The 16,591-nt window shown below is 40.9% G+C and overlaps 1 protein-coding gene across 1 annotated transcript in view; it reads left to right on the top strand.

The window, feature by feature from the left end:
* LOC102048223 (transmembrane protease serine 11E-like) overlaps positions 1-16,591 on the top strand; it is a 41,774-nt gene that overhangs the window by 24,497 nt on the left and 686 nt on the right. The window contains exons 5-9 of the mRNA XM_014285606.2: positions 512-675; positions 9,963-10,001; positions 13,183-13,378; positions 14,196-14,455; positions 15,218-15,360. Coding sequence (XP_014141081.1) covers positions 512-675; positions 9,963-10,001; positions 13,183-13,378; positions 14,196-14,455; positions 15,218-15,360 — 802 coding nt within the window. The remainder of the gene's footprint in view (positions 1-511; positions 676-9,962; positions 10,002-13,182; positions 13,379-14,195; positions 14,456-15,217; positions 15,361-16,591) is intronic.

Raw genomic sequence — 16,591 nt, 5'->3', positions numbered from 1 at the left:
CTGCGGCTGCTTGGTTTCCCTCCCCAGACCCCCGGCGGGGGGGGGGGGGCGGGGGGGTTCTGTAAATACCGGGGGCCGGATTGAGGACCCTGGGGGGCTGTATCCGGCCCGCGGGCCGTAGTTTGAGGACCCCTGCTCTAGATACCATTAACCATCTGCCTGTTTCTAAAGTGCTGTATATCTAGTTTTTCATTGCATTCAGAGCAGTTCATTCCCTCCTGTTCTTGTGTCCCAAGCATGTCATCAGTGACTGCTTTTTAGACTCCGTTACAATACTGGTCTGCCCGTTTGTTCACAGAAAGCACCATGCCTTCCTCTGGCCCAAGACGTGTTTAATCACTCAGCATTTGCTTGGATTTCTTTTGGCAATTCCTTCTCTCAAATATGTACAAAATGTTCAAAAATGTATCTAATCCTTTATGTTACATAGTCCTTGCTAGAGGAGCTAAGATAGAAACTAAGAAATGCAGAAATGGGCTGAAGGTAACCAGGCTGTTTCGTTGGTTTGTAGCCCAGATGCTGATGGTGTGATGGCAGAGGCTTTGCTCACATTCTGGTTCTCCTCCACGGATTCTAGAGAAGCATTGCGAGAAAGAATTGAAAGGATCTTACGGAGGGGCCTGAAAAAATACACAGGGCCCCTGCGAATAAATGTCAGATCTTCTGTCATCTCAAGTAAGTATATTACATCTCTCTTAAAGGTAGTTTTTGTCTTTTTCTGATTGATGGGACTTGGTTTTTCCCTTCTTATGATGGCTGTAACTGAATGATGGTCTCTCCTGCTCATTAAGTTAGAACAAAATCAGTGGCAATGTGTAAACCCCACCTAAGTCTTTTAAATATGTCTTAAGTATGGCTGAACAGGAGCAGTTGCTCTGTGGCCTCACAGTACAGCCTTAGCCTCCCTCCAAACTACAGTAGTAACCTTATGCTACTATCAGGATAAAGAGTAGGAGCCTCACTACAGTGATTCAATATACAGTGACACAAATATATTCCCTAGATGTTTGCTTCTCTGAGGAACCTGAAAGTACAGAAATGATGCTTGAATGACAGCGGGGAAACAGCCAGTGCACTGAAAAAATAATATTTGGTGGGATGATCAAAATGCTTGAAAATTCCCCAGGGAAAAGGGGAAAGCAAGGGAAAAAGTTCTTACGTGACTTCTCAGCTTGGGGTTCCAGCCCCTTCTTTGCAAAGCAGACCTGCATATGCAGGATATGAAAATTAACAGCACTATCTTTTTGATTTAGTGAATTACCAAACAGGCACTGAAAGGTGAATTTTCCTCCTTTTCTACGTTTGTGATCTGTTTAGAGAATTTTTGTGCAGGCTTAGGCTCTTGTCTCTGATTTGGCTTCAGTCATAGATATTCAGCATTTTGTCTGGGTGTCAGACTTTTCAAGAATGTTTTGCTAGTTGAAAGGAAGAGGCAGTTACTTGCTCTGTTTTGTTTTTTTTTTTTTTTGCAAACCTTCCGCTTACTCCTAAGCACAAGGGTGATGGTACAGCATATGGGTGGGTACTTGCTGGTTGCTGTTCCACACAACTACTCAAGCCAGCAGAGATCTGCAGAGGCCAGACAGCTGTGTTGAAAGAACAGGAAGCCTGGGCCAGATTCCATGCTGGATGGATCCAGACCTCATCCCACTCAGAAATGACCAGGAGCAACCTCTTGTTCTGCCTTGTGGTGCTTGAACTGGGCACACTGCATTGCAACAATGCAGTGAAACTCAAAATATGAGCTGTCACACACCCATTGTTTCTTGATGGGCCAACCAGTCTTCCCCATTGGAATGGCTCAGGGTGACAGGTGACATCCCTTTGGGCAAAGAATCACCATTGCTCGGTGGTGTTTTTCATATGCCAGTAGTTCCTGTTCAGCAAAGTGCATATGTCATTTTTTCCAGATGGAAATAGTATGTGGGCATCAACTAGAGAAATCCAAAGAATTTTGGGGGTTTCTTTTTAAAGACATTCAGGTCATGATTTAATGAATTTTGAAGCTTCAGTTTACTTTGGTGCCTTACATAAAGGATAAAATTGGAAGCCATATAAAAATGCTTGTTAGAAAAGGACTGTGATCTTCTCATTGAGTTACCTGATTAGCTGCTTTTATTCGGTCTGGTAAATGTATGGTAAAACTCTGTTTTAGTTGACCTTGAACTGCACCAGGACTGTTACTGTAATGCACTAGTTGCTAGCTTTAAAAAAAAAAAATAATAAAAAAATCAGTGATATAATTGGTCACAATTTTTTCATTAAATATTTGGTCTCAGTAAAAGATGACATCTCTGTGTTACTTTATCGAAGTTGCATGATAAACTTGGTGTTGCTTTCCTTGGCTCTCCCAGCCTAACCATAAAACACTGACTACACAGGTCTACTACTTACTACAGGACTAGCATTGTGCAACCATTAGAAGTGACACAAAGGAGCATAAACAATACCTTGCCATTTCTAGGAGACAACAATAAAAGGTTCCATTTAGATCTTTCTTTGCAAATAGGATTTCAGCAGTGCTATAATGCTTAGGCAAGCTCCCGTTGGTGCTGCTATTTAAGAAAACTAGGTTGACTCAAGTGAAGAGTGTAGAACAGAGCACTCCTGTGCTTTTAGAGGAGATGCTGGTCTCAATTTATAAAGCTCGTCTTCCTCACATCCAGGAGAAGTGACAATTTTCAACAGATCCTGGAAGTCCAGAGAAGTTTCTAGGTTTTGCATTTCCCACTTGTCTCTCGTACTGGAATAGCCTATCCAACATTAGTGTTTAAACCAAGGAAAGCTACGAAGCACTAGATTTTTCCCATGCTCTGCAGCACCTTTCTAAATCTTGCTTCATTGTAGCTTTGATGGTTTTGCCAGCTGGAAACCTTGTTTATCTGGAGGCAAACTGAGAACATTTTTATAATGGCTTGTAAAATCATTAACCTGTTCATTGTAATCACCTTATTGAAAGATTCTAATCTGGGGGCACTGTATAGCTTAGTTTAGCTAATAAGTAAGCATAGCTAACTAGTTGAACAAATCCAAGTCATGTGCTTACTTACATTTACTTATTTGCATGTTAGCAGGGTCTGATAAGGAGAATCTCCTTAAGTCTTCCTCCCTGGATGTAATCATCTTGTTCAACACCATGTCTCGGCTTGCACTTCACTCAAAAGTATTTGCTTTGAGGATCAGCTCCAACAAATTCCTGCAAATTGGGTGCAACATTTAGGATCTTCAGCTGCAGTTTAGGGCAGCAGTACAAAACCAAGTAGTCTGCCAGGTCAGGGGTAGAACTTGCTTTGCCTCTTCATTCTGAGGATAGGGGATAAAATATTAACTAACAATGTTTCATTGCTTCAATTTGTTTTTGGTTTTGGTGGTTGGTTTGGGGTTTGTTTTTTTTTTCCCCAAAAAGAGAAGCTTGATCATACAGGTGTGAAAAAATAGCAAGTGTGCAAAACTCAAAGGAAAACAAAATAATACAGTCTTTGCTTTGTATCATTGCTAAACAGTAGATGTTCTTTACATAGGGCTGTAAAAATACATTTGTATCGGGGTATCTTCAGATGTGTTATTACTGAAGTCTCTGCTTTCTTATTTAGTTAGACTTCATAGTCCCCTGGTCAAGGACAGTGGAATCTTCAGGCATCTGCTATAGCTTTGATTGAAAATAGGAATGACAGAGGTCTCTGCACTTGTGTACAAATGCCACTGAAAGCCCAAATATTTTTTGTGGAGAATCAAGCAAACTAAGTCCTGTTTTCTCTGAACAGCAGTGCAAGGGCCAGCAAAATGAGATATCAAAGTTGTGTGACTTGGAAACACCCACGTTAGGACTTGCTCTTCTACTGGCACTGAAAGAAGAAGGTGTCACAGTTTGTCCTTTGTGTAGTTCTGGCACCGAAGAGATCTACAAGGCTGAATTTTTTTCCGCAGGGGTTCTTGGTTAGAAACACAGTCACCTCACAGCCTGGATCCCTATTAAGCAAAGTGTAGAGCAGCTTGCCAGACTATTTGCCTTTATCAGGTAAGTTGGAAGTTTCCCAAAATGTATTTTTGGGAATATACTTCTGATGTCAGAAAGAAACTGGTTGCAAGATTACTGGCACTGTTCAAAGTGAGTAGGAAGTACTCCCACCTGTTGCACTGCCAAGGGTTTTGACCATGAGCAATGAGTCAACAAGTCAACTGTTACTGTTTCTATTTATCTGGCATCTGGGTCTTGCTAAAGCTCTTACAAGTACAAAGTGCAGAACCTGGGAGACACATTCTTGTTTCTTTATCGAGTCTCCTGTGGGAGACTTGTAGATGAATGTCTGACCTGGATGACTGAGGAACGTTTCATCTGGAATAAATGTACTTAGCAGTCTGGGGTTTTTTGTACTTTACCAGCTACAACAGCAGCTTGGGGGAGTGGAACAGGACATGCATCTGTACATTGGGAAATACACTAGAGATCTGAGGTTCCTCCACTTTGAGGACATTAGTTTGGCACAAGATGGTACATTTCAGCATTTGCAACAGTCTAGAGAGGCTGACTGAAATGGGAGGAACTGAAATGTATTTTTAAATTAATATTTTGCAAGGACATGCTTGTGACGAAGGAATTAAGCAGGAAATCATTCTGGCCTGACTTCTTAGATGACCCAGATAAGTTGATTTAATTAATTTCATCACTCAATTCTTGTTTTTCCCTTTCTCTGCCTTGTCTGCAGAGGCTGCAAGTGATTTGGGCTGCCCCTACTGTAGTAACACTTGATTGCAGGTCATGAGTGTAGGTCAGGAGGAAAATAAAAACTGTGTCAGCTAGGATACATGCTGCACAACTGGTACATAGTTCCTCACACAGAGCCCTCTTTGGGCTGCAGGATGCCCAGATGGAGTTGCTGTAAGTATGCAGTGGAGTCTGCATCTCTGCCTGTCCTCATGGACAGAATTAAGATGTGGTTGATGGTGGAGGGTGAAGTCAGGGATGTGAGGACAGGTCCAGTGGACATAAGTAGGCAGGGAAGGGCTGGGCAGCAGGGGCAATTAGAGGTACAAAGCCTTTGTCTTGTCTCTACCAGGTTACTCTCCCCTGCTGAAGGAATGAGAATTGCATCACCTGTATCTAAGCCATGTTTTGCTACTCCTTTCTACAAGGGTACATAACTCTAGGGAGGTAATTCCTGTTGGGAGAGCGGTGAGAATGTTGGAAGGTTAGTGGAGAGACATTTTGGGTTGTGTGTACTACATAACGACACAAGAGCATAACTTTCCTGCTGAGCCCAAAGCTCATGTTCTGCCATCTTTCAGGAAACTCCTGCATTTCCTTTTGGCTACAGTTTACGGAACATGACTGAGTCTGCTCTTTGCTGCTCTCATTCCCATATCACCCCAGTACCTCAGGCCTTCATGGTCTTTAATGTAATAAGAGTATCAGAGTAGAGCCGTTATCCCCACCTCTGCCTGCACTGCAGGACAGATACACTCTGTGACATTCCTCTCAGGTGTCCAGACTGGTGACCTACTGGAACTTGCCAGAGATCCTTGTTTTGCCTGCATGCATTGTTGTTACCCTAAATAACACTGAACTAGGTGAGCCCCCTGTTTTCTGATGCAGCTGAGAATTTTGTAATTCTCTCTCTTTTTGAGCAAGTTGTTATTAAAATGTTAAAAAAAGGCAGTGGGAAAAATGCTTCCTCTGCTCCCTGGTGCATTTCACAAAGCTGTGCTTCAAATGCATAACCAAGAATGTATTATTAATACTGAAGCACATACTTTTCCAATTTTTTTTAATGTTTAAATCATCTCCTCCCTTAATACCCCTTTTAAGATAATGTCTATTGTGCCTTCTCTCAGTGGAAAAAAAACCCTTATACAAGCATGCTGTAGGAACTTGATATAATAGAAGATAGAACATGCAGTTTGTTTTTGAAGCTAGCAGTTATATTATGACATATAGAAAATCAAGGGTGGAACCCTTTAGAGAAAATTGAGTTTCTTGTGGGAATCAACACCTGCAAAAAACTACGTAATTGGGTAAAGCTGTATCAGATTTTTAAAATGGATTTCTCATCTTTAATTTTTGCAGCCATCTCTGGCCCTTTCCACACTGAAAATGCATAATATCCCCTAATAATGCACTTGCTTGCTTTGCTTGTACTACTTCAATATGATGTCTGGTCCATTTATGTCACTGAGAGTTCTACCTGTTAATTTCTTTTTAATATACACACTGATCTCTGTGGCTAAAATGAAATGAGGTGGTGGATGCAAGATTAGTTCTTCTGATACAGTGGCACTGATATTATTTAGAGACATGGCAAAGCAAACACATTTTTTCTGTAGGAATCTCTGAATCCCTCAGAGGTAAGTGGTCACATTCACTCTGCAGTTAACTGTGAACCTACAAATGTTCAGATGGTTGCCAAATAGATCCATGGGCTTTGGGCACTGGACTCCCTTAGAAATCCTGGCCTTAACTGGCTCTTGCATATAAACAACTACCAAAACAGATGCTTTCCTGCTCTTGCTTACTCTTCCTTTCTTTCCACATTTCCTCAAACATGTGTTGAGGAGTAAAAAAATTTAGATAGATTGTCAATCTTAAATAGTAACTGCAAGTCACTATTCTCATTAGTCAGAAATTAAGACCCATGATTTAAGTATGTTTTAAGGATACTCCATTTTCCAAATATACAAAATAACTTTATTAGCAAAAATGCTTGTCCAGTTGGAGAACAGAGCCTTCTTCTGAAAGATGGAGTCCCTAAACCTCGATTGCTGTGATTTTAATTTAAATATTAGTTTTCTCTTTTAAGTTAGGTGAACTTCAATTAAATAGCAACTTTCATTTTACAGGTAGGCAACACATGTTCAAGTTGAACTTGTTCTTGTTTACAGTGGAAGCCTGAACACTGTTTTCCTAAATGTGGCACAAACAACTATTTTTGCAGCTGTATGTGGCTGGGACAAGATATAACAATTTAATTGTTACTAATTGATGCTTTTTCTTGGTAGTGCAAACAACTAGGGCAACTAGTAAATGAGCAGGGCAGCGAAATTGTCTCTCGTGCCTTTCAAGAGATTGCTTCAAGGCAGGGCTTGCAACATGTTGGCTGGCACAATGTGAACAGCTATGCTATTGACCAGGCCAAAATGTCAAGCTAGTAAGAAACGAAGGGAAGCCCCTAACGAGGTAAACCAGTAAGCAGCCTGATTTTCAGCAGTACCGTGTAACCCAAAGTGCTTCCTCTTTTTGATGGGATCTGCTGTGGGCTCAGCTTATCTGAAAATAGTGTCAGTTAGTTCAGGTTTACAAACACGTGTGCTCTGGATTTGGGATCTTGGTTTTGAGTCCTGGTTATTGTGCACTTAATCTCACCTGTCTTGATCTGCATGATGGGTTCCCGGGTCTGTTGCCAGACAGACCTGCTTTCTGTTCTTAAAAATTCCCTTTATTTTGAAGTTTTCTCCATTGCTGTCATTTTTTTCTTTAGTACTTGTGTTTCAGCTCACAGTGTGGAACACATGGTCAGGGCACCGTATCTGGCAGATCTTAAAGCAAAGCAGTGCCCCTACCCTGGTGAATACAACACTGAATTTATTGACAGGTGTCACTGACCTTTTTCCTTCAGCAGTGGGTGGGTGGGAGAGTACATCGGCTGCATAGTCATGATATTTTATAAAATATGCTAAAATTCAAAGCTGTATAGACATACTATTGAGGACTTGCAGTGTGGGTGCAGAAGACTTGTTTCTCCATGTATATGCAGGTTGGTTCAACTGGAAGCAATGGATAAAATTTTGCCCGCTTGGGGTTTGTACTTTTTTTCTAGGTGCCTTGTAAAAAGGCAAACAGAGATATAGACAGGTGCCTTGCAGAACAGCTGTGTGACTCACAGCAAAACTCAGTGCAGTGAGAACATGCCAACTGAATTGCTTCCGGCACTGTGCTTGAACAAGTTGGTTGCTCCTTTTGTCTTCTCAATGAGCTTTGCAACATAATGTAAGTGTTAATAATTGACTGCAGGCTTTATAATTAGGCATTATGAGGTAAATGTCTCTCCACCCAGAGAGGAGCTAAAAAAACATTATTATCAATATTGCACTTGAAGGCAAAAGGTGCTTTTTAATTGTTATTTATGTTTGTTGGTTTCTTACCAGTTTCCAGCTACAAAATGTTAGAGTGACTCCAATGGTGAGCTAGTTGTATGAATTTCTAGGAAAACATTGGATGCTCGTCATAGTTGAAATAAACAAGCAGGGCCAGATTTTTCAAATACTTCTTGCCGATACAAAGACATAGGTAAAGAAGCCAAATTCTTAGCACAGCTCAGCACACATTTTTTTCCCCCTCCCTTCGTAACTTAGCAAACAGTGATGTTTACACCACCTCTGCTGGCCTAGCTTTTACTGTCTGGTATTACTACATTTTGATGTAAGGGATCTTGGCAGCAACCTGCTGTATTATCCATGGAAACTCACAGAATATAACTGACATTCCTCAAATGCAGAAGTACCTGTACTTTAGGGTTTTCCTCCTTCTTTCATAGGAATTGAGAAAGTAATGCTCAAGTGAGCATTTTTACTGAAAGGAGACCTTGCAAGCTGTTCCTCAGCAGTAAAACGATTATCTTTATTATGTGAACAGTTCCTGTTTATAGCGAATAAGACTGTGTTGCTGTATAAGTGTCCAACTATAACTCAGGTTTCATTCTTACAAAGTGATGCAGTGACTACAAGCACATACAGCAGCCCTAGCACTGCCTTTGCTCTGTACATCCCCTGAAGTCAAGCTGTACGTACACAGGAGTTCTGTTTGTTTCATTTTTCTGTCATAATCTGCTTAATATCATATTAAGAAAATGAATGAGTACATGTCTAGTAATAGTGGATTGCAAACATGCAATTCACCCTGCATACCAGGAGGAGTGTCAATCTCACAAGAAAAATGCAAGTGATACAAACACAACAGGTGACAAGGATGAGCCAGAGCCCTTCGCATTCGAGAGACTCCTCCTGGTTTAGTGTGGTTTTGATCCAAAACTAGGGTATTATTCTGTGTAGCTGCAAAGGGAAAAGAGAAATTAAATAAGTGGGTAAGGACAAGAGTCTGCTGAGAAAGGCTATGTAGCTGCAAAATGTGAAGTTGTGGATGCTGTACAAGAATCACTACATAATTTAAAAATTGTATTGAAAGTGTGATAATTATTTTTTGTGATTATTTTTTAGATTTGTTTTGACTGCTGGGAACTAAAATGATAGCTCTGGTGAAAATAGCATTCTGGAAGAAGGGGAACAGGCTTATACCATGAGCCAGTGCTTGCTACTGTCAGCATGAGCATACTGTATTGTCCATAAACATACAACATGCATATTAAAGGAGGGAATGTATTGCTGGAACCCGCTGTGCCGTGCAATAAATTGCTATTAACTATCTATTTTAGTATTTATAGTGTACGAGACACTCTGTTACTCAATAAGATAGAGTGAACCACTGTTATTCTAATCTGACATTGCTGCAGTAAAGTCTGTGCTTTCTGATCTGGAAGAGAGCACAGAGTGAGTACCAGATCTCACTCTGCTGTAAAATGTAGCCAGTTTATTGTTTACAAAAATTTTGTAAAATATTTTTCCACTCTAAAATTCCCCCCCCCAACAAAATTGTGGATGTTCAGTAATACAAGACTTGTTTTGTCTGTACTACCCTCCAGAAACATCAGGGTTCAGCAGCATGGAGGAGACCCTGTGCCTGGTCCTCGGAGGATATTGGCTGGCCGAAGAGCAATAAGCAGCATGGCAGAGAGGTGTGCAATAGCCAGCACAAGAACATGACCATGCATGAGCTACGCTGGTTTCTCTAGCAGGCCCCCTCAGCCATACCTCCTGCAGTGCCCTGGGCTCAAATAGCTGTTGGGTGGGACAACCATGCAGATGGGAAACCTTTTGTCTCTCCTGGCCTTACCCTGACTGTTTGTTTGTTTCAGATATGGACACAAAAAGAGCAGAAGCCCTCTTCAATGACAGTAAGTGAAGGCTTTTTAAACCTAGGAAATCTCTGTTTGTTTTAATTAGCATTAATAGGCTCTGAGCACTTTTCCTGGCCCTTAGAAGCCTTTTTTCTCATCCTTCTGTCTAATGAATGTGACCTTGTACTTCACACAGATGAGCCACGTGTTTATGGAGATCCTGCTCAGTCACAAGGAAGCCTTTTTTGTTAGTGTCTTCTGGGATACTTGTGAAGACTAGCTTGAAAATAGCGGTAATGGGGTTAAAATCAGTTCTAGAAAAAGTCTACACCCACTACTGAGTTTCCCGTTCAGTTTTTTGCAGTGAGAAATTCCTTCTGTAAATTATTATTATTATTATTATTATTATTATTATTATTATTATTATTATCAGCAATTCTATGAGAAAGAAAGGAGCAAGTGCTGAGGGCTCTATAGAAATCCCTAGAGTTGGGCAGAGAGGAGACTCGCAGGTCCTGCTATGTAAGTGCCTATAGCGTGCTTCTGCCTCCAGCAGTCCTGGTGTGGAAGGTGGAGGGTGCATCTTAAATGTCGTCTAAGAAGCTGAGGACTTAGAGAGGGCAGAGCACTGTAGTGTTCAGGACACACTTACTTACTACCCTGATGGAGCTGCTGTTGGTACCAGTGGGAGCTTTTACACTGCATCAGCTTCATCGTGCATTTGGACATGCAGAGGCTAAGCCATTGTTTCTAGATGAAAGCTAAGACATTTCACGGGACTCCTAGGTGTACGTAGTAAAACTGAGTGAGCAAGGAGGAGTTCCAATAAATAAAGGAACTTAATTGCTTGGTCTAGTTGACTGCTAGTTGACCAGACAGCTAGCTGAAAGGTGTACTATAATGTGCTAAAGGCAGGAGAATCCTTATCATGGATTTGAGTGCATTTTATATTTGAGCAGATTATAGATAGAAGAAATCTCTATTATAAATTGATTAAAACATATGCTTAAATAGAATATTCTGTCAAGTCTAATCCTGTCTGCACAGGGCAGACATCCTGTCCTCTGTATCCCTGTAGTGAAGCATTAGAACTGCATCTTGAAGCAGTGACTGCAGAATCTGTTTCATATATGCTTGTCTTGGACACTGGATTCTTGTACTTGGATATGTGCGGATGTGCAACAGTTCATCTCCACCTTGCTACCTGTTATTTTCCTATACACACGTTAAGTGATGAGATTTACACCTGAACATGCACCAGCATGTTATTCAACTGGTGCTTTAAGGCTGGCAGCCTAGCAGAGACCTGTAACACAGCCTGTGAGAAGTGTCCCAAAAGCTGGTAGAATTACGCACATGCAGAAGTTTGGAGTAATGTCTTTCTGTGTGCTCACAGACATTAGGAAGATGTCATTTTCCTCAGGATGCATTGGAAGGAAGGAAGGAAGGACCATAAGGAAATGCATAGATATCAGCCTGTGATTACAATGAAAATATTCTCGATTTTGGAATGGCTGGTAGCACAAAATTGTTCCTTCTGGAAATATAAGGCAATGTGATTAGTCTCCTCAAGGTATTGCTGTGGGGGTTAGGTTGAGGTAGTTTGGGTTAGAGATTTCCTCCTTTCAGAGGAGGAAGTCAGCTTATTTGGAGATTTAACAATCATTACAAAAATCTTTGCTTATGAGTTGGGTTTCTTTTAACTCTGGGAAGGTTTGGTCCATTCCTTAGCAGCAGGCCGTCAAGTAATAGAAGATTAAATATCATCAGGTTTTTGGGTCCGTTTTAGGTGCTGATGTTCTGGGGCACTGATGGAACTGTGAGTTTTCCCCCAGTTTTGAACATTGACTGTTCAGGTGGTTGATAGGATTGTGCAATTTTAGGACCAGTAGTTGAGGATTACCAATAGCTTTCCAGAGGGAAACATACTAGTGCAGACAATATTATTAATTAGTGTATATTCTCCAGTTTTCCTTTCACACAGAAAGTTTTGGACAAGTAGATTTAGATTAGGCTGATTTCCATCATTGTGGCTTTAAATCTCAGAACAGGGCAGACTCTGCACTGAGCAACTGAGCTTCTCAATATTGTATGACTTTTTTTTGTCTTCTATTTTCAAATTTATGAACAGCTTTCAATCTGCTGTGTTATTGCTGCTGCTTTTGACTGTGAGGTACTGTTCACATAACCTTGTGCAGACCCCAGCAGAAAGGGGCAGAGGCTACACTGGGTGGCTCTAGTGTTTTGCATCTGAGGACTTCAAGGGCCCTGAGGCTGGCAGCTCTTCAGTGACATACTATTGATTTCTGCTTTGTCCCCCTCTGGGTCACTGTCTGTGTGAGACAGGCAGTGCAATGGTTTGGATTGTGTTGTCACTATGTAAATAATTTTTAGCTCTGTCTCTTTTTCAATGAATTGGGATAGTCCTGTCTCAACTTTCCTAATGTCTAGCTGAAATCAGGGCCTGGATGAAAACTAGTGGGTCTTGGTCCAGGTAAGATGGATTTGGTGCTGTTTGCATGAGAGAAGACAGCTGAAGCAGCTCTGTCCATTGAGGAAGCTTCTAAAGCTACAGGGGAGCTTCAGCTACTCTTGAATATCCTGAGTTTAGTGGCTGAAATCATGGATATTTTCATTTCTCTGGGGGGTTGGAGGATAATACTTTTTGTCATGGATGCTCACCATGCTGGAGTTATCCATGCCTTTGTCATTTCCAGCTTGGGTTAGTGTGATCTCTTTGCCTGAAGTTTCGCTCCAGGTTCACTTGCATTTGTACAACCCACAGTTGCCTGTTTTCAGGTGACATCTTGCTGATGTTACCTGCATGCATGCATGCATGGTAAAAACCCATGGCTTTGATCATTCCCATCTTAGATTTTGCCTTGTTTGTGTTTTTTCCTAATGACAAATTACCTGGGACATCAAAGTTGACAATCCCTGTATTAGGAAAATGTCCTGGGTGTGTGGTGAAGGTTTTGATTCCCAATTTGGGCTGATCACACAGCTAAACCTGAATGGCTGGCCATCATGGCTTTCCATAATAGTCAGTTGTTCATTCAGGCTTCTAACAGAATGGGTTGTGCATGAAGATCTCTGATTTGGGTGGCTGGTGGAAGGTATGATTTCTTATTGATGTTAATACTGTTAGAAAACTGATGTGGTGTGTAATTTTACATGTTTTCCACAGACATATTTACTAAACAGAAAACTAGCTAATACACTCTTTCTCCTTTGACAGTTTGTGGGTTACGGCAGAACAGATCAGTCAAGTCAATGGCGAAATCATCATCATTGCGAATAGTTGGTGGACTCTCTTCTGCAGAGACTGGGGACTGGCCGTGGCAAGCTAGTTTGCAATACAATAATGTCCATCGCTGTGGTGCAACACTCATCAGCAATACGTGGCTTGTATCTGCAGCTCACTGCTTCAGAGAGTAAGTTCTCATCTTAGAATCTGCAGCAGAATGTGTCTCGTGTATCAAGTTATGTGGCTTTCCGGATTTGTATCGCTCCCCTGACTCTTTCCAGGGGAACAATTTTCTGCCTTGGAGGACAAAAGCCAGGGTTAAGCTGACCTGTCACTTGAATGTTTCAAAGAGAAATTAAAGACTGACTCTTTGCAGCAGAACAAGCAATTGTATGAGTGGAAATCAATAGTCATTTGGCATGTTGAGCAAAGAAGTGCAGAAAAGGTAATGTGACTGAAACGGCAGAGTATTTGTTTCCTGTTGCACTAAATGTTTCTAAAGGTGCTCCTTCATGTTACAATTAGGTTGCCGCCACTGCAGGCTGCTACCAGAAGCATAATCCCACATACCTACCGTTCCATTCAGCCATGCACTCCCAGCACTTTTTTATTTCAAGCATGGCAATTGTGAAGCTACAGGGCATGTAAGATGAAACAGCTGATTGAACAGATTATTAAAATGCAAAAAGACTAATGGAGATGATGAGTTTTCTAGCAGCGGAGCTTTTTGGTTTGATTACACTGTGGCCATACAATGGCCAGATCAGGGGCAAGGAGCAGGGGAGGAGTATGAGACCATGGTTGAGGAGGGAATGCAGCATTTCCCTCTTCTATCAGCAGCCCACAATTACATGGGACACAGTGTTATGGAAAGTGATGGATGCCTTAAGAATCTAATAGGGAGCTGGCTTGAAGGAGCTTTACAATAAAGGTGCTTACCAAGTTTAAAGTTTTGAACACTTATATTTACAGCTAAATACTTACAGCCCTCTTACCTTTTCCAGTATGAGTCACCCTCAGAAGTGGACTGCTACTTTTGGAGCTCTTTTGAAGCCACCAAGCTTGAAACGATCAGTCAAGACTATTATCATTCATGAAAAGTACCGGTACCCAGAACATGATTATGACATCGCACTTGTACAGCTCTCTAAACGAGTTGAGTTTACAAGTAGCATACACCGTGTTTGTCTGCCTGAGCCATCTGAGACTTTTCCGTACAATATTTATGCTGTCATCACTGGCTGGGGAGCACTTACCAATGATGGTGAGTCCTGAGTCTACCAGGTGACCTGTATGTTACATAAACAGTGGCTCTGATCTGCTACTGAATTGATATCACTTCTGTAGCCATATGTTGTATGGCAGCAAGCCTAATGCATTGTCTATAAGCAATAGGTCTGTTTAATCATAAGCAGCCATTTCTTGTTCTAAAATTAGACTGGACAGACAGAGCTACAATCCACTGAAGCAGAAAACAGGAAGACTGTTCCCTTTTTCCAGCCTTTTCATGTCATATTGTAAATTCTTAAGACAGACAGTCCAGCCATGCATGTGTTTATATAGCACCTAAAAAAATATTCTCCCAGCCCTAACCAGAAGCTACAGATAACTCTGTGGCCTTTCAGATAAATGTGCAGAGTGAGCTGCAGATGGTGACTTACCCAAGTTTGCACTCTTATCAGGCCATGCTAAGAGCAGATTTAGCAATGAACCAAGATGTCTTCATTTTGTATCATCTGCTCAAATGCTAGGTAATTTGTGTTCCACGGTATTATATGGAACATGTATAAAACATATGGGTTTACACTTAAGGCACTACATCCCATGCAATCGTTACTTCTGTCTTAATGGTACAGTTCCTAAGTGAGACTATGAGTACGTGTTTTCCTCAAGGGCCTAATCTAGACAGATCAATAAGAAAAAACCTCCACGTTAAACCAAGTCAAGCTGGTCCTCCATAAAGAGAACCTTAAATGTTTTACCTGTATCCTATTTCTGTTGATATCCAAGCTGTATTTTCCCTCAGGTCCAACTCCAAATGCTCTTCAGGAAGCAACAGTGAAACTTATTGACTCAAACACTTGCAACAAAAAAGAAGTGTACGATGGGGACATAACACCCAGGATGTTGTGTGCTGGATACTTGGAAGGAGGAGTAGATGCTTGTCAGGTAACTGTAGCTGAAAATTAGAAAGGAAAACTTTATAATCTCCAGTATCTGATTGACCAGATCTTAACTGATGGTGTATTAGTCCTTAAACAGGCTCCATTCAAACAGGAATTATGTTGTAAAATGAAATAGCATTTAGTACATATAATTTAGCACATAAAACCCATACTAAGAGAGCTAAATTAGTATAATATTTAGAATTTAAATCTTTCATAGCATGAAATGACATTCTTATTCTATAACTCAGAATAGCCACTACAAGACCATTTGCTTCTCATGATTTCTTGTGTGTAAATCTTAACAATTTGCTTGCAAAGTGGTATGACAAGACATTGACAGAGATAATAAAAGCTGAAATAGTAAATATGAGATAAAAATTAAATGTCTCAAGTAGCCAAGACCAGACATTTGTGCAGTTGGGAAGGAAAAAGTTTAAGAATGTAGCAGTTAAGTTGCCAGCAAAAATGCACTATGACTCATTGAAATTAAGTTCTGGACTGGATCATCTCAGAACAGATCTGTTGTGATATGATCTTTGGTGATAGACTTGGATCAGTTGAAGGAAAACTGTCAGAAGAGAACTATAAGGAAGATAGCTGTAATTGGAATGGTAAGGATACCTGTGTTGTGCAGGTTTGCAAATGTTGCAAGGAAACGCTTGTGTTAAAAAAAAAAAATATTCCCATAATGATAACTTTTAAAAGGTAAATTCTGTTTATACTGTTTGCAAAGAATGTTCTCCTAAGTGCTGTTGTAAACAGACCCTTTCTAGAATTCCAGTCCTACAGATTTAGGCCCAAAGCAAAACTCTCTGCAGAGTAAGTTGCGGAGGCTCAATTTCTCTGTTCCTGTCTGGCTCAGCATTGACAGACCTGAAGACAAGGGTGCAACTGCTGTTTGTTTCAGTAAAGTATTTTGGCAGAAGATGGGGAATTTGTTCTGTTGTGTGAGGATTGCCTTTCAGCCTGTAAGGTTTCCAGTTTAACTGTTATTACTATGTCATACTACTAACAGTGTCTGAATTCAGCCTTTGAAAGTGGCTAACATCTTCAGGAGATAGCATCTAATTAGAAGTTCCTGATTAAATCCTTGTTGAAATGTTGTTGCTGCAAGTGACTAAAAATTTGTTGAAAGAATAGTGGTTACTCTAAAAAGAAAAAGTTCTTGTTGGGTCAGATTGCTGCATGTATTTGTGTTTCTCAACTTTGTACAAGGAGGAAGACGAGGCACT

Source organism: Falco cherrug, chromosome 1 (genome assembly GCF_023634085.1).
Source record: "Falco cherrug isolate bFalChe1 chromosome 1, bFalChe1.pri, whole genome shotgun sequence".
NCBI classification, from domain to species: Eukaryota; Metazoa; Chordata; class Aves; order Falconiformes; family Falconidae; genus Falco; species Falco cherrug.
This window is presented reverse-complemented; position numbering and strand designations above follow the sequence as displayed.